We start from the raw sequence: 23,492 nt of genomic DNA, 5'->3' as shown, positions 1-23,492 counted from the left end.
AAAAATGGATAATAATAATTCTAAAATAAGTAAGTTTTCTCAACAAGTAGCCTTTTACTGAGGTCAAGGACTATCTTGAACATTCGGAAACCCAACCCCCAACATTAACCAATGAAAACCAAGTAAATATTTTGGATGCAAGGTCACGGTCACAAAGGGAATGCACCAGCACATGCATTCCAAGTGAAAAATGAAAATACACAACTTTATAAACGGAGAATTCGTTGAAACAGGATCTTATATCGACAGTTATGATCCATCGACTGGTGAAACGTGGGCAAAAGTACCTGACAGTGATGAAAATGATGTAAATAAAGCAGTTGAGGCTGCAAAAAATGCATTTCCAAAGTAAGAAAAACTTCTAGATATCTATATAATTTACTATAATCCTTCCCCTTATAATATCTTTCTACTTATATGTTATGTAAAACCAGTTTTAATAAGTGTGTAACCTGGTCTAGGGCGTATTCCCATTTATCTACATTCAATAATTATAGTGTGTCGGAGGATATTTTGCCAACCTCAAGCATTTCTTCCTGCACTAATGGCATTACATATTAATAGTTCAGGTAATCATGATGATTGTTGAGGCATCTGTTTTTTAATCTGATGTTTATGCCTCAGTAACGCATGGAGGCAATCAAGCAAAATAAAAAACAGGCCTCCAAAGACTACATAATTTGGACTAAGTGCGTATCACAAGTCACAAAGGGTTATCAATAAAAATTTTCAACTTGTGAACCATAATTGGCACAGATATGACAACAACAACTTTTATAATAAAATGCCAATGACTTGATTATCATAAAAGAAGTTTGTTAATTATTCAACACCCTGAAGAAAAAAGGATTAATATTGTACAGATTTTCACACAAGACTTTTGCAAAATTTATGCCAATTTCAAGCTTAGTGACTACTATACTGACATTCATTACAAGATCATAGTTTTGTGACAATACATCAATTCATAACAACAGAAAATAAACATAATCTTTTATGTGCTTTATTCACTACACATACATGTATCATTTAACATTTCATATGTAATAGAGCTTATTGTTAACACAACATATTATTATATATGTGTATTCTTACTTTCCTAAAATTTGGGGGTTTATCACAGTAAAACATGGAATTTGTAATTTTTCATATTTGGGCAAATGGGGGGACCCATCTCCTATCCGTTACTGGTCTTATACTATGTTATAACTCTTGGTAGAGATTCCTCATACTTTGTTAGAAATAATTCCAAATCATCTTCCAAATATACAGAGGAAGATGTTAACAAAATGCTGGAATTTTTAATCGAAAACATTTTTATCCAGTGTGGTACACACGTTTTTCAACAAACAGTCAGCACTCCAATGAGAACAAATTGTGCTCCTCTACTTGCCGACCTATTCCTTCACTCTTATGAGGCTGATTTTATAGCTGATCTGATCCAAAAGAAAGAATATCGTTTCGCTAGATCTGTTAATCCCAGTTTACGTTATATAGATAACATATTATCTTTAAACAATCCTAATTTCGGGGATTTGATACATCGCATCTACCCCAAAGAACTTGAGATAAAGGAAACTACAGACACCATGAAGTCAGTCTCATATCTTGACCTACACTTAGAAATCAATGGTAAAGGAAAACTATTGACCAAACTTTACGACAGATGTGATGACTTTTCATTCTGAAATGTCAACTTTCCTTTCATCTGTGGCAACATCCCTTCAGCACCTGTGTATGGAGTGTTTATAGAGCTTGCCGAAACTATGCAGACTTTTTGTATCGTACTAGAATTCTAATAAATAGGCTTCTGGAACAGGGTTATGTTGCTACAAGATTGAAGTCATCACTACAGAAGTTAAATGGTCATCATCATTGACCTGTGGATCATTATGGTGTGTCCAACTGTGCCATAAAAATTGATTTATTGAACGGGTGATAGTTTTCCTTTCCTCATATGTCTATCCCGGACTTGACTTTTTATGAACAATTTGGCGGGCGTTTCTAGAAAAGCAGAGGATGCTTACCCTACCGATGCACCTGGTCCATGCTCCCAGTTTTGAGTGGAGTCTTAGTTGCTCATTTACTTTTGTTACTTTGTATGTATGATTTATCGTCATGTTCTTCGTTGTGTATGTCTGTTTTCCATGTCTGGTCTTTTTCCCTGGATTACATTCTTTTGATTACCGCTATAACCTTGGTTCCCTTGATTATTCTTTCATACCACTAAATGGAATTTAATGAAACTTTCACTGAATCGTTTTTACATGTTCCCATTGTGCATGCACTTCCTATTTTAGATTTGATCAGAATCAATTTGGGTGTTTCTCATAGCAAACCATTGACTTAGTCATTTGTTGATATAGGGACAAGGTGGGGCCCATCTCTTCTCAGTTACTCCTCTTGTACCATTGAATGGAATTGAGTCAAACTTTCATGAAATTGTTATAACATGTTCCCATTGTGCACCTCATAATGGCTACTTTAGATTTTGATCAAAATCAAAATGGAGGTTATAAGGTTCATAAAATCAAATCGGGAGTGGGTGGTTATGCAGAACCATGTCTTCTTTCAGGACCTTCTGAGTGACAATTTTAGTTCAAATTATTTTAATTTACACGATGTCATTATCTGAATGTGAATGTACGTCATACAGAAAATTAACAGCTTGCTCTGCAGAATGTTAGATTTTTGACTTGTTTATTGTCCTCATTCGCTCAGAAACTTACCATCAAATATTATCTGGTATCAATTCAATTGATTCACATCCATTTCATATATGCATACACTGCATGTAGCTTCTATTAATGTCTATAAAGTGACGATGGAAGGTAAATGTGTGTGTTGAATGTTAAGTAGCAGTCTTTGTAAGAATCATGCAAAATCTGAAAAATGTGATACACCCCAAAAATGGCTACATATTTTTATTTTTGTAATTAAGTTGTTTTATGGGTCTATATTGTGAAATGTGTAATTATTCATTCATGTCTGCCTGCTCTTAGGAGATAATCAACATTGAATATACAATAGATTCTAATGTATTTGAGTATTATTTACAGAGTTATCTCCCTTAATTTTGAACTCTACAGTTCATTCTGTATAATTTTTATCTCCTATGAACATGGGTTATATGAAAAACCACATGTAACTTTAAGTATACTATGACATTTCAAACAAAATATCAAAAATAAAAATATGTAGGCTTTCCAACCATCAATCACATTTTGCATGATTCTTATGTGGAGTGCTACTTAAATGAGCTTCAGTTGTAACCTCCTTATGCTTCAGTAAATTAAGTCAAATCTGACCATCGCTAATTGTTAGTCAGTTACCAGTAGTTCAAAGTTATAGTTAACAATAGATGCTGCATATATATAGCCTGTAATACAGTGGATTTCATTTAATTACATACCTGTTAATTGCATATTTCTGTTAATTGCGTAGAAACTCAAAGAACAAAAACATTTCCCATCTTATCCATGTACAAATTCCTCTTATTTGCATGACATAAGACCAAAAAATAAAACAATCTTCTTTATTTCATAAATATTTTTCAATATTTAGTCAAAAATGTACCTAAATGGGTAAAACAAAAATACATCTTTAGTGAAATACCTCAGTTTTCTAAAGGTCTTTGTTTTTACAACATTTTCTGTTTCTTTTGACTAGACACTATGACAGGAATCTAATATAGACATGATAAAAGAATATGTCCCACTTAAGCATTGAAAGTATTAGGTATTTTCCCTTGAAATGATAAATTTTGATAATTGTATATTCCTGTTAATTGCATATTTTTTCTTGACAAATATGCTATGTGATTAACAGGAATCTACTGCATATGAATCCATTATGGAGAAAAGCTTCTTTCATAGATACAGTCTGAATGTTCAGAATTACTGTTCTGTAGGTATGATAGGAATGAACCAATATTATGAAGGCTATAACAAATACAATTTCCTCTAAAATATACATGGAATTTTTCTTTATCAAATCAGAATTTTACTGTTACAATTTTGCTGATTTCCGCTTCTTCATTTCCATCATAAAACAATGTCTGCAAAAACATGTGTAAAATGCTGTCCTGTATGGTCAAAATGAAGGTCTGAATATACTGTAATTTTCATGAGCAATTTTTTTACATTAATTTCACAAGCAAGAAAAATATTGAAAATAAGTCTAGTTACGAAATTAGTATTAGTGAAATCAAATTGATGTCCTGAATTACAAAAAACAAGTTGGTTTGGGTGGTTTACAGAACATAATATGCTAGTGCGAATACTTGAACAGATATTATATATTTTATCAAATTAATACCAGTTATATTGTTTGCAATAAATCACCACTAAAATAATGCTGTTTCCGCTAATGAAAGATTCCTGTTTTGTATAAATGGCTAAAAATAATCCCAAACAAGATAAAGTATTTCCCAATTGGTAGTTGAAGGGTAGGATATGGTGTTTCTGTTCAAAATGACGCTGATTAAATGATAATGACTGGTCTTTTTCTTGACATCTTCTAAACAATTAATGATTTTAAGTACAAATTTAAGGTTTTGTATAGTTATACTGAATTTCCCAATTTTATAAAATGACACACATTTTCCCAATAAAAAAATGATGAGGTAGTTTTGAAAAAGGCCAACAATATCAGTAAAAACACAAAAGAGATCTTCTGAATTCAGACAGAACAGCAATAGCTGTTGTCTTTACATGCACACCAGGAATTAACTTAAGTAGCACTCCATCTAAGAATCATGCAAAATGTGATTCATGGTTGGAAAGCCAACATATTTTTATTTTTGATATTTTGTTTAAAAGGTTTAAGTAAACAGACAGTAAAATGTGGCTTTTCATACAACCATTGTTCATAAGAAATATAAATTATGTAGAATGTACTGTAGAATTCAAAATTAAGGGAGATAATTGTGTAAATGATGCTGAAATGCAATAGAAACTGTTGGATTTTCAATGAGAATTATCTTCTGAGATATGACAGATTGGAATGAATTATTATACATTTCATCATATAGTCCATAAAGCAACTTATCAACAACAAAAAAATATGTAGCATTTTTGGGGGTGTATCCCATATTACAGAATTTCCATGGTTCTTACTACTACTACTTAAACATTGAGATGTATTTTTTTCTGATTGGCAGTTAGAAAATTTCTAATTATATGAAATAATACCAGTTGTTGTAAATTTCAATGACTGGAACGAACGTGTCCAATATTTCACCAGCAGAATAAGTTTTTTTAGTGTGATCAAATACATGAGTTCTTAAATAGGGATAAAAAAAATCCTTTGATGACTTGAAGTTGGCCAGGATACAGGAATTAAAAATCCTTTGATAATTTAACTTCAAAGTTGTCAGTAAACAAGGATAAAAGAATTCTTTGATAACTTGGATGTAGATATTACAGGATTAGATCGAAATCATACACATCATACGGTTTAAAGGGTAATTATTTAGTACGAGTACAAGATCAACACTATAGAGAAAATTTTGTTACAAGTCATTAATAAATATTTTGAATAAGTCTGAGGTTCAATTGTCACCCTGATAGATTCCAATTACGTATAGGAGAATAGGCTGTTATCCCATTGTTATATTTTTTGTATGTTTTAACACTGAAATTTATAATACAATGTAGGTGCTATTTTCTTACAAACAATTTTTCTTTATTTAGATGGGCTGCCACACCTGTACAAGAGCGCTCACGCATTATGTTAAAAATAGCAGATGAATTGGAATCTCATCTGCAACACTTTGCAGAGCAAGAATCTCATGACCAAGGCAAACCTGTGTGGTTGGCAAAGGCAGTGGATATACCTAGGGCTGTCCATAATATGAGGGTTTTTGCTACCAGCATTCTACATGAAATAAATAAGTAAGATTTCTAGATATTTAGGATAAGTTCTGTAACATTTGAAGTCAATTGCAGCTCTGCTTTTATGTACAATACAATTATTTATTTTTTTAAAAATTAAAAGAATAAAAAAAACAAGTATTCATTGCGGAAAAAACATGCCATTTCGACAATTATTTCATATATCTTATGGTAAATCCCTAAATATAATAACCTAAGCAGGAAATAATGGACCCACATAAAATAAGTTGGTTTACACAAAGATTTTAATTTACTGTCCAAAGAGCTAGTGATGTAGTATAAAAATGTTCATTTTAACTTTTTTCAACTTGAACAAAAATTCAAATATACAAGCTATCTTGATAGTAATTGTAATACTTCTGCAGTGTTCTAGGATTCCACTTTCCCATCATCCTGGGCAAGTGCAACTTTTTTGTTGTGGGAAAGATGATTATTATGCCCCACTTTCCATGTGGGCAGGTAGAAAGCCTGAATTTTGTAAAGGGTTGGTTAATCTTCATCTTTAGTTTTCTAGTGGAATCCTAAAATTTTGGAAACCCTTAGAATTATTAAACACAAAAATAAGTCTGATATTATAAAAAAAACCTAATGCTGGACACACACAAACAAAAAATTGGTTTACACTTCTACATTGTTTAAGGTGCATATTTAATTTCAGATCCACTTTCTTGGATGCAGCAGATGCCCTCAACTATACTTTGAAGCAGCCTGTTGGTGTGGCTGGTCTAATCAGTCCATGGAATCTCCCATTGTATTTATTGACATTTAAATTGGCCCCAGCGATTGCATCTGGAAACACCGTGGTAGCTAAACCAAGTGAAATGACATCTGTAACTGCTTATATGCTTGCTGATATACTTAACAAATGTGGTATGTTTAGTATATCATTTTCCCTCCTTTTTTTTCATATTGTTTCTAATTTTTGGGGGATATTAGGTGGAAGAGATTTCATGTCTCTTTGACACAATATTTTTGAATTCTCCTGACAGAAAACTTGAAATTGATTAAAATGTATGCTAAAAAGTGTACTCTGTACATATGGTAATGTAATTCAAAACTCATTACTGTAAACATAATAATTTTTGTGGTGTACTATTTTTCCCTAATATTTTTCCACTTGACAGAATCCATGAAAATAAGCAGCCATTTAGTGTTTGTTATATTGAAAAAGGATATGTATAGGAAATAATCTTTAATTGGAAGAATTTTTAAACCATAATTTGGCAGTCTTCTAATATTGTAAAATCACCAGAGAGAGAGTGATAGTTGAGGACTTAAGTAGCACTCCAGCTAAGAATCATGCAAAATGTGATTCATGGGTGAAAAGTCTACATATTTTTATTTTTGATATTTTGTTTGAATTGCCATAGTAAACAGAAATTTACATTCAGTTTTCCATATACCTCGTGTTCTTAGGAGATAAAAATTATATAGAATGCACTGTAGATTTCAAAATTAAGGGAGATAACTCTGTAAATTACACTCAAATACAATAGGATCTATTGGATTTTCAGTGTTGATTATCTCCTAAGAGCAGACAGATTTGAATGAATTATTACACATTTCATAGTACAGACCCATAAAACAACTTAATTACAAAAATAAAAATATGTAGCTTTTTTGGGGTGTATCACATTTTTCAGATATTGCATGATTCTAACAAAGACAGCCACTTAAATGGTTGAATTCATTTACTTAAGGAGGTAGACCTATGGTAAGAGACACAACTCTTACAAATCATTGGAACATTTGTATTCAACATTTTAAATCAATCTCATGTAAGTATCAAAGTAACTGGGGTTGATTTCATTCTGTTTCAATTAAAAGCTTGATAGGATTTGGTGAAATTGAATATGATGTAAACATATCACTGAATTCAAGAATTATATCCCTTACCTTATGTCTATCTCCTTAAACAAGAAAATGAATTGGTTTGCAGACAATACTGTGAAAGTCCTTTTATTTGTGGGTACCAAATTCATGGTTTAGGGAAAAAACAGCAGATCGTAGATTCCTAAATTTGTGGATTTGACAACTCCATTGTACAAATAAATAGGAAATTTCCTTTTTGTTTGGAACCAAATTTTGTGGTTTTCTGAACCCACAGAAACCACAAAAGTTGGTACCCCATGAACAATAATACTTTCATAGTAATTCACTTAAATTGTTCTGCAAAAGTAAATGATTGGAACCTTTACTTTATGATACATGTAATTGGATATTTTCAGGTTTACCTCCTGGTGTCATTAATTTTGTATTTGGCGTCGGACCTAAGGCAGGAGAAGCCATTGTTACACATCCAGATGTACCCCTAGTATCTTTCACAGGAGGGACTGCCACAGCCAGAAGACTAAGAGCATCAGCTGCCCCTTACTGTAAAAAACTTTCTTTGGAGGTTTGTTCGTGGATTAAGGGAGGGGAAGGGGGTGAAAAGAGCTCTCACTGTCTATTTTCAATGCATTTGAATGATCTCTGTATAGACTGCTTCAAGTATCACTGAGAATGTAGCATTACAGCAAGTTGAAATAGACCAGTTCTAATTTCAATACAAATTGGAGTAGGCTACTGAAAATTTAAATAGCTCTCTAGGTAGAAATAAAATAAAATGAACAATGCTATCCAATCAGAAACAAGTGAAATCCCTTGTATTTAGAGTCTACATTCAAGGGATTTTACTTGTTTCTGATTGGATAACATTGTTTATTTTATTTTATTTGAACTTCCAACCAAGCCATTGTAATTTATTATTTTTGTAGAGTATAATTTACCCAAACACACTGGTGAATGGTATTTTTTAAAGGTTAAGGCCATCATTATTGACAGCATTCAAACTTTAAATACAGTGTTCAAAAGATCACAAAGGTGTTTAGTTGACTGGTCTATTTCACTGTTTCAATTGGCTATAAATTCTCTAAATACACTTCCATTAGATGTTAATGTAAACACTGCTTGTTTTAACAGGTTCAGTTCCAGGAAGTAATGTTTGTGGTTTTAGAAATATTGAAATATTTTCTTGAATGAGAAATGACTTTTGCAGTGACTCTTCATATTTTTAACCATTTGTGAAAATATATACATGTTATGGACTTTTTGCATTTGAATACTATAAACGTATTAATTTTCACGGTTGCTAATTTTTCGTGGATTTTGTCACACAATCATATTCACTAATGTTTAAAAAAATGATAAGTGTAATATAGTGTGAAAAATCCATTTCAGGGGTACTTTTTTTCACACTTATCTGTCCACTGTGAAAATAGAGAAAATTAGTACACCTCTAAAATAAATAAATTTACAGTCATTTTCATATTATTCTGGTTATAAAATATCTGTGAAATACCCCTACTTAAAAATTTTCTTGTTTTATTTTTTAATGATGTTAAGTTGAATCAGCAAATTACCAAAATAAAACTATTTCAAACTACTCCGCCTAAGACTTAGATCCAGTGTTCTTGGATTTTTCAGAAATTGAGGTTTCCTGAGGAAAAATCCATATAAAATCAACTTTCCCACAGTCAATGACTGCTTTCCTAACAAAATAAATCCTTACAGCATATGAAGTTTTCAACTTGCCACAGGAAAGTGTAACTAAGTACCTAACTTTCCCTGACCCAAATTTCACTTGCCCCAGGTAACAGGAAATAGGAATCCTAGAACACTGAGATCCATATTATAACATATAAATCTCATCAAATCAATTTTTTAAATTTCCAGCAGTATTATAGTTTTGACATTTTAATATTTTGCAGTTAGGGGGAAAGAATCCAGCTGTGATATTTAATGATGCTGATCTGGAGAAATGCATTGCAACAACCATTAGGTAAATTGATTTTTGTCATTTTAAATATTATGGAGTCATGAAACCTGCAATGAAGATTCTATGGGGAATAGGGATGTTTCAATTATTGAGAATTGATAATGAGAGGATGTTGTACACAGGAAAAAAGTGTTACATATGAGAATCATTATATTTATCAAATGAATCAAGCATATGATTAACATATTTTTTTTAATTTACATATGATAATCATTTGATTAATCACACAATTATCATATATTAGCAGGCAAATATTTACATATTAAGGTCATATGCTAATTATATGACTCTCAGGTGCTTATTATCATATGAATTAAGGAGGTAGTCCTAGGGTAAGGGACACAACTCTTACAAATCAATGGAATGTTTGTATTCAACATTTTACATCATTCTGATGTAAGCTTCAAAGCAACTTGGACTGATTTCATTCTGTTTCAAATGAAAGCTTGATAGGCTTTGGTGAAATTGAAAATGATACAAACATATCACTGATTTCAAAAGTTATGTCCCTTACCCTAGGTCTACCTCCTTAAGAAACATATGATTTTCTTATGTGGCTAATTTGGCTGTGTATGGGGTAAATCAGAAGATTACCATTCAAAAGCTTTAGTTACCATTGATATAACTCAGAACTCACCTTTTTATATATATTATTCATGTCTTGATAATATATTATAGATCTAGCTTTATAAACCAAGGAGAGATTTGTCTGTGTACCAGTAGGATTTATGTGCAGAGAAATCTGTATCCAACGTTCCTGGAAAAATTCACTGAAGCTGCCAAGTAAGTATTTCTATATAGAAATACATGAACTTTGAAAAGATCTTAGATTTAGGAGATAACTTATTGTATTTGAAGATACATGTATATGAGGTGTAAATAATACTGCATGCACATGTGTTAAAAAGTGAGGCAGTAATTTGTGGAATTGACCCAGATTTTTACTGTGTTATCCCATGAAATTTCCCCTTACAACAAATTTTGCAACAAAATAAGAATGGTTGGTTTATTCACTTTCAAGGGAAAGGGAACTTTTTTGTTATACGAATGCATAGATTTTGAAAACAGGTCCTGTGCTTCATTTTGAAAAAGATGTCAAGAATGTTATACAGCTGAAAGTGCAAGACTGTAATTTCAGACACTCTCGGGTGTGTTTAGTAGTTCCCTAGTGAGGCATTGCTGAGTTATAGAATATCCAAATTTTACTTTAGGGTGTCTGAGATCAAATGTTTAACTCTGACGTCACAAAAATTTTATGCTTTATTTCTTCAATAGGGGAGATAAGGAAATTTCTCATCGCTAAAAATTGAAGTAATCTTGTCTCAAAAGATTCCTCACACCGATAAAAGATAACATTTCCTTGATCGCTGATTAAGAATGTACCGGTATGTTTTTTTATCACTTAAAAAAAAATTTACTTACATTATAGAAATCTGGTTGTTGGTGATCCAAAGGATGACAAGTCATTTATTGGTGCTTTGATTAGTAAAGAACACCTAGCTAAGGTCAAAGGCTATGTTGAGATTGCAGAAAAAGAGGGTGCTACTATAGTCTGTGGCAAAGAGGTTCTGAATTTACCAGAAAGAAATAAAAATGTAATTACATTTATGAATTTGGTTCCAAAACAATTTATAATGAAAATGAATAACTCAGAAAATATGGAATATATCACCCCCTTGTACAGAATTTTGATCACCTTACCTCAGATATCCTTATATTTTTTCCCATGTTATAGAAAATGCCAATCTACAAATCTTTCAGTCACATCCAAGATTTGTCAGCCGTATTGGGCAAAATAGTGACAATGATTCTCCTTGTAAACTCAGACAGGTACTTGTCTCCCCATGGAAATGATCAAATGTTCCCAGTGTAATAAATTTTGATAATTCATGATCACTCTGTGAAATAATATTTTATGTCACAACCTTGATATCAATAGCAACGAATAATCAAGGAAACTTATATAATAAATAGGATAATCAATTGGTTATCGTGAATAACTAAAATATGATCACTTGTGTCAGTAAGATTTAACTCGTGATCATATTTTGATTATTCACTCCTTCCAGTTAGTTATCCTATTATGATTTGGAAGTTTTGTTTCTTATTTTCTCTGGTTAGAAAGTTATTTTTTCATTCAAAACTCTCCTGTAGAAAGCTGACCATTTTGAAAATTATAGACCATTGTCATATGAGTTATTCTCAATATTTGTAGACACTTTGTTTATTAAGGATTTTTTTATTAATAGATACTGTTATTTTTAGAGGACTTTTTTGGTTATACCCCAATATAGCGAATAGAGTCGTCACATTCTGAGACGTTTCTATCGATCTATCTATCTATCTATCTATCTATCTATCTATCTATCTATCTATCAATTGATCTATCAGTCGATCTATCTATCTATCGATCTATCTATCTAGCAATCGATCTATCGATCTATCTATCATTTGCAAAGCAAATTTCGCAAATTTTTGGGGAATAGAGTCGTCACACTCTGAGACATTGTATATATACACACATACTGTCCTATCATACTGTCTCTCTGTTTAACTACATTTTTACCCCGTCAGATGATTTGGCAAGGTATTATGTGATACCCCCGAAAAGTTGCATGTCAGTCATTCATCCATCCATCCCCGATTTCCAGATGATAATTTTTGTAGATGTTGAAGGATCTTTTTCAAACTTTTAGTTAAATTGTGAGTATCATAAAATGCAAATCAAGTTTGAATATTGGTCATTATAAATTGCTTGTACATCCAAAAATATTTTGCAACATGGAGTTGTCTCATTGAATGTCCCATTTTGGTCTATTTTTGTATCCTCATCTCCTCTTAACCCATGTTATAGGTAGGGAAGTATTAAGAAACATCGCTGGAGTAATATGCTTTAAAAATAAACCGCTCAATGGGATCTGCAATGACACCTTCAATATAAATGCACACTTCTGACCCTCGACTTATCTGGCAAATTCGACTTATCTATGTTTTTTTATCGATTTTGGTCAAAATTAGGCAATTCAACTTATACTCCACATCGATTTATAGTTTGGAAAATATGTATATATTTATTTGTTATGCTCCTTCTTTCAAGGGTTATTTCATGAGACCTACAATTATCACCAACGTAGCAGACAACTCTCGCGTGATCCAGGAAGAGATTTTTGGACCAGTGACGTGTGTTATGCCGTTTGATACCGAGGAGGAAGTTATTAGAAGGGCCAATGGTGTGCAGTATGGACTATGTGCTACATTGTGGACATCAAATGTCTCCACAGTGCATCGTGTGGCAAGAGAGTTGCAGGTATTATAGAATTGGGAATACAGATCTAGTAGAGTACAGTATTCAAAACATTGAGAAAATCAAATAAAATACAATATTTACATCAATGATAACTGAATTGCAATGAGTTGATGGAAAAGTAATCATGGAAACCAAGATTTTAGCGGAAATCAAAAGAATGCAATCCAGGGACAACGACCAGACATGTGAAACAGACATACATAACAAAGCACATAAAATAACCAAAATAATAATACAAAGCAACAAAAGTAAATCAGACTCAACCAAAACCTGGGAGCATGGACCAAGTTAATTATACTCCCCCCTTGCCTCCAGTAACAAAGTTTGGGTGGAATATAGGAATCACCTGTCTGTCCCTCAGTCGTGCCGTCCGTCCATCCGTCTGTCCATATTTCTTGTAAGCGCAACTCCTCATAAACCATTCAAGGGACTTTGATGGAAGGTTGGATATCATATGTAGATGTGCATGAAGGAATATAGTTACTGTTGAAAGACTACATTGGGAGATAATCCAAATTAAGGGTTTTACATGTTAAAACCTCTAAGTGCAACTTCTCCTGAACTGCTCAAGGCTTTTTGATGTTATTTTATGGAAAGGCTGGGTATCATGTGCAGATGTGCATGAAAGAATATACTTTCTGTCAGAAGACTTTAAAGGGAGAAAATCCAAGTTAAGGGTTTAACGTGTTAAAACCTCTAAGCGCAACTCCTCATAAACTAAAAAAAAGGGATTTTGATATGAAGAAGGCTGGGTATCATATGTCAATTTGCAAAAAGAAACATAATTACTGTCAGAGGTCTCCAAAAGATATCGAATTTCAACATATTAAAACCTCTTAAATGCAACTCCATAGAGATTGCTCAAGGGATTTAAATGAAATTATATTGCTAGGTTGGGCATCATATGTATATATGCATGAAGGAATATAAGTCCTGGCACATTAATCCAAAGGGAGATAATCCATCAAGGATTTTACATTTAAATACATTTGAAGTATGGTGTGGTGTATTCTCTGTGTGATCTTGCCCACAGTATTTCTAGTTTAAATAGAAAAGACAGAGAAAACAACCATGCCATAGAAGAACCATATTTTATGAAATTGACTCTGGTAATATTGCATTGTCAACACAAAACGGTGGATGTTAATCATTCCACAATGCATTTTATTTCTTGTTAAAAAATCCAGATGAATATTAAGTAGATCCAGATGAATGTTAAGTAGATGAGATTAATACCAATTAATAGTAATTTCAGAATAGATGTTGAAAACGAGACGTATATTGAATTGATTCAGATGTGAAATTTTGGCCCATATTAGAATTAGTTCAATGTTTAATAATTTTGTAAATGAATGAATCTGTACAGGCACATATGGATGTATGAAATACTTATTACTATACTGTGAATGTACTTTTATTAGTGGGTACTAATTTTCATGGATTAAGGAAAATTTATCATTTCGTAGGTTCATGAATTTGCTGATTTGTCAACTCTATTATACAAAACATTGGGAAATTTTCTTTTCATTGGGAAATTAATTTCATGGTTTACCAAACCCACAAAAAATTGGTACCCCACAATAATTCTTTCACAGTATTATAAAAGGATTATTATTATTATCCCTTACAGAGTATAATACTGCAATCTGCTTGAGACAATATTTACCAAAATAAATGCAATAATCCTATATTATTGTTTATTAATATTTACCGGTATACATTTATATAATAAATGATCTATATGGACATATTTTTATTTGAAGGTTGGGACTGTATGGACAAACTGTTGGTTGGTGCGAGATTTAAACATGCCATTTGGTGGAATGAAGGATTCTGGAGTAGGACGTGAAGGAACAGCCGACTCTATGGAATTTTTCATGGAACAGAAAACTGTTTGTGTTAAGTTGTGAATAGCATGTTGAGAACCATGAGCTAAATCATCAAAATGTATCATTTTATACCAAAGTGCTTTTATTTTAGAATTGAGATTTGTGAATACATTTTACAGTGAAACTTCTCTAAACCAAACCCCTTTTTGACTGAAATTGGTACAGTCTTGACAGGTGTTCAGTTTACCAAGGTTTAAAACTGATATAAATGGATTTTAAAAGTGTCTGGTTTAGACAGGTTTTTAGGTTGTTCACAGAGGTGTTTACTTGTACGGATTATCCAAATTTTCTGTGGATTTTGAGTGCAAATTACGCTCTACGGATTTTAAATATCTTCATAGTACCTTTGTTAAAATATTAGAAAGTTCAGGATTTTACGGATCATTTCCATAGAATACTGTGAAAAATATGGATTGTAATTAAGTAGTATAAACAAATCAATGTTCAGGATCAAGTAGAATAAACAGAACAATGTTCAGGATTTACGCAGGTTTCTCTGTATTTCTTGAATTTATATACTTTAATACTAATGCAGAATTTACCTCGTATTCAAGATTGCAATATTTTTGTATGCACCCTGGCTTGGAATTAAATATAACAAGAATTTTTTTTTTTTTTTTTGGGGGGGTGGGGGGTGGGAATGAGTTAAAATTTTTCAGAGAGAAAGAAATAAAGAAATAACTTAACATTTTAAACTTAATTTACACTTATTTGTGTAGAGAATGGTAATAGACCACTTGAAAATCTTTGTCAACACTGATCTCTTAGTGGATAAGATATTCTAACTAAAATTATTCAGACACTAATGACCAGCAAGCTGTTGAAGGACCCAGAATATGTGTAATCAAAAAGAAGTTTTATGGCTACATATGTACAATTCTGTCAGATGCTGACAGATGTATATAATTCCCTCAAACCTTTTCTCCTGAGCTAAAGGAATCAAGATCGAGGTTGTGATTAGACTCTTTAAAGTTAATTACTTGGTTCGTACGTCATTTTTCATGAAAGTTTACACGAGTAACGGTTGAATGATTGATTGTTGGGGCTTAACGCCCGTGCTGCAATATTTCAGCTATATTCAGGCAAGAGTAATGGGGAATCTTTTACACTTTTATTGAGGAGGCTAATTGTAACAGCATTCATAACTAAAAACTGACGGAGGTCTTTTTTGTCTTCTTTTATTGATATGGCATTAAAAATGGGCAATGAGGGACCCTCAAAAGAGGCAGGAGAGGGCCTAAGTACCAAGTAATTAACATTCATTCTCCGAAGCCTTTTTGTATAACTATTTATGTATGCACTTTTTTGTTAAAACTACTTTCAGTATTGTATTTCTGCTGTTTACATTATCCAACTTTCTGTTTGATAGGATGGCTTTATTTTTGGTGGCAGATCCAAAAATTCAGAAAGGGGGTACCAACTGGTTTAAGGGGGCCAGCTCATTATTTCCTTTTTCTATATAATCAACCAAACTTTTAAGCATTAGGGGTCCTGGACAGCCTGTTACTTTTTAGTCTCCACTGATTTCTGGTATTTCTCCATTCTTCGGTCAGTATAAAGTATCTTATATGGTTTTCTCTAGCATACAAATATTGTTTTAAATATTGATTGATTTATTGCGGTTTAACATCCATTGTCAAATATACAAGTATTCTGCATTGCATGATGGGAATGTTTGGTCAGTCTTTGACTAATTTGTAAAGCCAGATGTTTCAAATGTTATTGATCTCCAGGAAGGCAGGTCACCTCTTTTGAATACATAATTCTGTATCCAAAGCAAACCAGTCCTTAGTTTCTCTTATATAACATTAATGCTCGATAAAGATGCGTAATTTTAAGACTTAGTTATGGCTTAGGTGTGGATCCGAATCATCCAATCTATGATCACCAACTTAAGGTGAACACACTGCCACAAGACCACCAAGGCAATTTTTGACAATCAATCAATTTAAGCATTGTTCTGTCTAACAAACAGGCAGGGGTGATTCATCATATCTCTAGATAATCAGTGTGTTCAAATACATCTGTTACATCCTCAAAACAATATTTCCAATGTTCATTTCCTTGTATCTGCTATATGTTGTGAAATATTTTTTGACTGGTTATATTGTAAAAATTTTGGTTGGAAATTTTCCAGTACTTTTCTGTAGTAAACATAATTTAATTTTTAGTGTTGATATCTCCAGTGGGCAACTTTCGTTTGCACTTTTATTTTTGAATAGTTTTTATGAGACCTACTGAAGGATTTCCAATCAAAAAAATATTTGTGATTAAGAAATGCATGAATCACTTAACAAAAGCTTCTGCCTGGTTTTAAGGCAGAGCTGTACTTTAATGACAATCTATTTGTGTAAGTTAACAAATCTTTCCATTGTTTATCATAGTTTTTTTGTATATACATGTATGGGTAAATAAATGTAGGAGGGCATTTCTATTTTAACTTAAAATACACACTTTACTTTTACAATACTTTTTTTGTTCAATGATGATAAATTGTGTGATTTGAAATTATATTGTCATTATAGCTAGGTTATATAAAGGCAATAATTGAACTTACAGTTATTATTTAAGGAGGTAGACCTAGGGTAAGGGACAGAATTCTTGAAATCAGTGATATGTTTGTATCATATTCAATTGCACCAAAGCCTTTCAGGGTTTCATTTGAAACAGAGTGAATCAATCCAAGTTACTCTGATGCTTACATGAAATGGATGTAAAATGCTGAATACAAATGTTCCAACGATTTTTAAGAGTTGTGTCCCTTACCCTAGGTCTTCCTCTTTGAATTATATTGTCATTATAGCTAGGTTATATAAAAGCAATAATTGAACATACAGTAATTATTTAAGGAGGTAGACCCAAGGTAATGGTCTGAGCTCTTGAAATCAGTGATATGTTTCATATTCAATTTCACCAAAGCCTGTCAATCTTTCATTTGAAACAGAGTGAAATCGATTCAATTACTTTAATGCTTACATGAAATTGATGTAAAATGCTGAATACAAAAGTTCCAATGATTTTCAAGAGTTGTGTCCCTTACCGTAGATCTACCTCCTTAATATAGTTTTCTTACCAAGCATTCCATTTCATTATTCTGTCATTTTTCTTCATGTATTCTGTTTTGTTTATATTTCATAAATAACAAGAGATTGGGTTGTATACAGAAAATAAAGTAAATGGTAGTGGAACATCATTCTTCTAGTTTTTATGAAACTCCAATCGGTTATTCAAGTAGATATATAGTTTTTCTAAGTGCCAGTCAAGACCTTTACCCCAAGCCAAGTCAAAACCAAAACTATTATAACAGCTACCCTGATAAACATGCTACCTGCATCTCCCCATTTTTCGTTGTTCAAATCCCACAATTCTCAAACAATTAGCTTCTTTATATGCAGACAATAATTGTACAAATACAAAAAAAAAAAAGATCATCATGCAATTTGCTGTCCAACAAATTTGCAGCAGTAAACCATAATAAGACCCATTAGAATGATTGATTATTGTTTAATGTCCTAAGGCAGATAATTAGTGTATTTCAGGACAAGACTGACTGACCAATGCCACAATGCTTTGTTCTAGTCAGACACTATGAGTCTGATATTTTAGTATGCCAGCCTGCAGGCAAGCATGCCACCCTACTCATTAACATTATTCCGACTCCGAGCCAACAAGTCATCACTCTATCTCCATAAGTAGTACTCCAGCTTAAGAATCCTGCAAAATGTGATTCATGGGTGAAAAGCCTACAAATTTTTATTTTGGATATTTTGTTTGAAATGCTATACTGAGTGCTTAGAGGAGAAGCAGTGACTACCTATTTTTAAGTCTTTGGTGTGACTCTGACAAGAATCTTATCTACAACCTCCCACACTCAAGTCCACTAAACATGTGATACACCTGTCCCAAATATTGACCTTTAAATTCCCATCTAAAACTAGAAGCCCTGTTTGTCACAAGAGCCCCTGTGTAATTTGTTAGTAGTGATTTTTTAGTAAATCAAATGTGTCTGTAAGACACTAATGATGCCCCCGCTCGCTAGATTTGTTAAATTAAGAACATGTTTATTTTTGTATGAAGACAAAGGATATAGCAGGACAAGCCATATAGCCCTATTTTTGATGACAATGACTAAGTGTAACTATCACCAATTTCCGTAATATTTCACGTAAATCAAAATCCTTTAGCCCTGCACACTGTCATGTGTAGTAATATCCTGTAAAATATTTTAGATGTAGTTCAAAAACTGTATGAGGAGATAGTCACACAAGCCATGATCATGTGTAATCCGGACAGGCGGACAGGGGTAAATTAATATGCCTTCCACTGTCGCGGGGGCATAAAAATGAAGAGTAACATTGTCCTATCAGGCCATGCATTTCACCAATATATAAAATAAAATTCAGGACAACTGCAGTACACTAATTAAAGGTACATATGTAAAATTAAACTAATAACAATTATTTCTACACATTTAATAGACAGCACTAATAATTTTACAGTGAATCCTGTCGAAGCTGAACCCTGAATAATTTGGTAACCTGTCCTTCCCAGACACTTTTTTAAGTACTTCTCCATCTATGAATCGGGCAAAATGTATATAAGGTGTGGCACATTAAGTAAAAAGACACAGAGATTTTATTGCATTATCCAAATGCTTATACCTTATAACCTCAAGAAATGACTGTCGAAGTGTTTGTAAAGTTTGCCTTTTTAAGATTTTGATAGTTCAAATTTAGTTGAAATACACTATAGAAAAAAGGCTGGAAAATTTTCCTGAACTTTTTCCTTATAAAAGCAGTCAAAGAATATCTATGTCACCAATGCTTCAGGGTAAATTTTTAAATAGCTTTTCATTTGTTTTCAAGATGTATTTGAATATATTTGAGGCAAAAAAGACCAAATTGAGAAAAAATGATGTGTCACTTATTGTCTGATTCTTACACAGAATAGTACTTAAGTCCCTTAACAAATCAATTTAAACGTATTTCATACCTTGGTAATCAGAACAAGTTTTAAAGTCCACTTTGGTACAGACAGGTATCACTTTACTTGTGTAATCAGAACAAGTTTTAAAGTCCACTTTGGTACAGACAGGTACCATTTTACTTGTGTATTATCATTCATAAAACAATTTCCTCACAAGAACATATTTTCTACTTTCACTCACTCTATATCATAAAAATAATGAGATGATACTGCTAATATACAAAAACAGTATGACAGAAAATAAGTTCTATAAAAGTTTTTAGATTTATAGAAGTATGGCAATGGTAGAACAAAAAAGTCCTTCGTCATTTACATAGGATGAAATTTATCCCAAGTTAAAAGTAATTCCTTCGTCACTTCAAGTTCTACTGCAGCACTGCAATTAAAATGGCCAAAACAAAAAAAACAATAAAAAAAACAATAAAACATCAGTTAGCAAGTTATAAATGACCCTACTACAGCACTAGATTTCAATGGGTTAAAATTTTGTTGAAATTTCAAGTTCCACTTTGAATTATTTTACACCTGCAAAATAGATAAGTGGTGAAACAAGTTCCAGTCCTACAATTAAGATTTTCTTTAACTTGTACCCCTGTTTAATTTAACACATTATAACATGTATGACATGATTTTGTAAAAAATGATGAATGTAAAAAGTCCATCATGTTGGTAGTGGAATAAGTTCAGATACTAGTGGTAATATGTGTTCAGTCTTTAATCTCCAGTTTTTGATATCCTTGGAAACTTGACACCAGTATTCTCCATGTCGTGGATCGGCATTCAGACATTTCTTCTTAACCTCATTCTGGGATTCCTAACAAAATTAAAAACAATGCTGTAATTGGTCAATTATTTCTATAACTTTCACTGCAGTAAATTCAGTTTTAAATAGATTTAATTATCTCTACATGGGAGATACAGTAAAATTCTGATACTCAACGTGTGATCATAATCAAGTATAGACCAATATCACAGTTACGGTACAACCAGACATTTCTATAACAATCTAATTTTTGCATAGTATGAATTAAAAAAACAATAATTTAAATTGTAAAATATAACATCAAATTATTTTTTACCCTGATAAACAATAACAAGTTACTCGTATTATGCTTCCAGAAAAATTACCAGTTATACAGTTTGTCAAATCCTTATTTTCAAAATTTCCAAAACCAATTAAATTTTGAAAAACAGAGTTATCTGTCCTTCAACTGAAAGATAGTATATCTTTTTTGACAAAATTTCATTTTGTCTTATGCTAATTTGATCTGAACAACTTCGTTAATATATTGGGCTTGCCTTTTAGTAAAAGTCATAATGCCGCTTGAAATTTACTCAGCACCCACTTGTGAATATTTCATATGACTACTTGAGGATTGTATACGGAAGTCTGTCCCACACCGTAGCTATTCATGTCACCTGAACCAGTCATATCATTCTGACTTAAAGTCAACCAGTCATCACTCTATCTCATGTAAACTTTTGTTTACACAAGAAGCAGTGATTACCTATTTTAAAGTTTTTAATTGACTAAGCCCAGAATCAAACCTAGTACCACCTGCATTCAAGACAAGCAGGCTTCAAGACCACTGGGGAATTTAATTTACAAGGTACTACTATGGCAAATCTGGTTTGTATTGATGGCATAAAAAGTGTAATTAGTCAAAAGTTGTAGATTTTTTCAGATCATGTTTCACCCACTGCGTGATTCTAACATACAGATTATACTTAAGAATGACAATAATACTTAAATATGACAATAACTCTATCTTACCTCATCTCCATGCATCAGTTCAAACTTGTAGAAGTAAGCCCATGCATCCCCTAAATCTGGTTCTATCTTTACTGTCCTGTGGAACCATTCTCTTGCTTTACTGATCTTTCTTTCTGCCCAGAATATATACCTAAAAAAAATAAAATAAGGCAATTCAAGGTTAATTTCTTCATTCTTAGGCAATTTTTCAAAAAAACAAAAAAAAAACTAATGATGGAGGTAGGCAAATATATTTTTATTGCTTTATTGCCCAAAAAAGGTGATGAGAGTGATTTATACATTGTATACAGAAATAAAAAATGATGTATTTACTGGTCTTTATTTTTTATTATATGGGAATAAAGGAACAAGTTAGGCCATGGTACCAAGAAATTACCTGATCTTGGCCTTAGACCAAAAATGTTAAAATCAGAGATCAAATTGCCATATTTCATTGAAAGAATGTTTCAATTTTGATATTTTATTGGTGTGTAAAAGTGTGAAACATGAAACAAGTCAACGCTTTTACACGCCAATGAAACAAAAAAAAAGAAACATCAAATTCTTATAAATTTCATATATTTCTTTTGTTTTATATCTATTTTGTCATACCTTTTAACCTTTTGAATGCTCAAAGAGGGAGCTTTTCTAAGAAGGAGATTTAGCTTGACGACCTATTTTGTATAAAAAAAATGGATAATTTTGCTAGAAATCAAAGTACTGAGATAAGACAAAGATATAAAATCTATGATAATCTTTTAATCTACTACTGGTTTCTAATCAAAATTTCAGAAATTAGTACAACAAAAGGATTAATTACTTGTTGGTTGTTTTTTCAATGATTATTACATTTAATACATAAATATTGTATTTAAGCCATTTAGAGCATAATTCATGCAATATTTCTGCTAAAAAGGAGATTTTAGTAGGAGAAATTAGACAAAGAGGCAGATTTGTATCTATCACTTGGGAGACTTTCTCAAAGAGGGAGATTAATCCAAAAAGGGGAATATTTCTCTTAAATAGGGAGGGTTGACAGGTTTGTTTTATTTTACATAGAACATAAGCAATACACAATGACCAATACAAGTATTCCACTTAATTGTGGGCGTGGCCTACATAAATAGCTTGAAGATGTGTCTCATCGACTCATGAAACATCACATGTAAAGCCAATAATCCAGTAAGATTAGCATATTTTAATGATATACACAGTAAATGTAATTATTGGTATATACAATGTATAGATACTATTCAAATACTTAATTTTACTTTAATTTTTAGCAGTTTATTCAGATCACTTCACAACATTCAGAATGGTGTCAGAACTTTAATTTAGAGTCAATTACTTTTAACCACTAAACACTGGGCCACTATGTGGCTGTTTGTGGTAAGACAACAACTGCCTTGAATGATTGATTATGGTCTAAAGTCATATGGCAGATATTTCAGGTATTTCAGCACAAGAACGATTGTCTAATCAAACAGACTTAGTTTTGTACTTACTTGGAAGCTGCCAACAGTACATGGGGATCATGTTCGCATTTTCTGAGGGCATCAACTGACTTTGTCTTTCTCTGTGGTCTGGGTTCTATAGCTATAGACTCGGCCCATAATATACCAGAGTTTGGACATTCTTGTAAAGCTGTTAACATTGTGCACAAATATGAAATAAAATCAATAAATTAAATGGTAGTTAGATGTGTTTGAACCCACAAACTTATCTAACTCTTGGTCCTTTGTGGTCTGGGTTCAAAAGCTATGGACCCAGCCCTTAAGCACCAAAAGCTTAGATATTTTCAGTACATTACAAATGTATGTTTTTTCTTCAAAATTTTCATTGGATG

The 23,492-nt window shown here is 32.2% G+C and overlaps 2 protein-coding genes across 2 annotated transcripts in view; one reads left to right on the top strand and one right to left on the bottom strand.

The window, feature by feature from the left end:
- The first annotated feature begins 129 nt into the window (after positions 1–129).
- Positions 130–18,100, top strand: LOC148598283 (2-aminomuconic semialdehyde dehydrogenase-like). The gene is made up of 9 exons (XM_088560685.1): positions 130–348; positions 5,694–5,894; positions 6,553–6,764; positions 8,123–8,289; positions 9,644–9,714; positions 10,390–10,494; positions 11,141–11,306; positions 12,809–13,018; positions 14,782–18,100. Exons 1-9 carry the CDS (start codon positions 191–193, stop codon positions 14,926–14,928), a joined length of 1,437 nt encoding a protein of 478 aa, XP_088416811.1. The 5' UTR covers positions 130–190; the 3' UTR covers positions 14,929–18,100.
- Positions 18,101–19,364: 1,264 nt separating this feature from the next.
- Positions 19,365–23,492, bottom strand: part of LOC148598281 (pre-mRNA-processing factor 6-like) — a 29,036-nt gene continuing 24,908 nt past the window's right edge. The window contains exons 23-25 of the mRNA XM_088560679.1: positions 23,152–23,290; positions 21,668–21,797; positions 19,365–20,707 (exon numbers count right to left, since the gene is read on the bottom strand). Of these exons, the coding sequence (XP_088416805.1) occupies positions 20,555–20,707; positions 21,668–21,797; positions 23,152–23,290 (422 nt within the window). The 3' untranslated portion in view covers positions 19,365–20,554. The remainder of the gene's footprint in view (positions 20,708–21,667; positions 21,798–23,151; positions 23,291–23,492) is intronic.

The sequence above is a fragment of the Perna viridis genome, chromosome 14, assembly GCF_037379345.1.
Source record: "Perna viridis isolate PV_CMFRI_1.1 ecotype Kerala chromosome 14, ASM3737934v1, whole genome shotgun sequence".
In the NCBI taxonomy this organism is placed as follows: Eukaryota; Metazoa; Mollusca; class Bivalvia; order Mytilida; family Mytilidae; genus Perna; species Perna viridis.
Note: the sequence above shows the minus strand (reverse complement) of the source record. Positions and strands in the feature narration are given on the sequence as shown.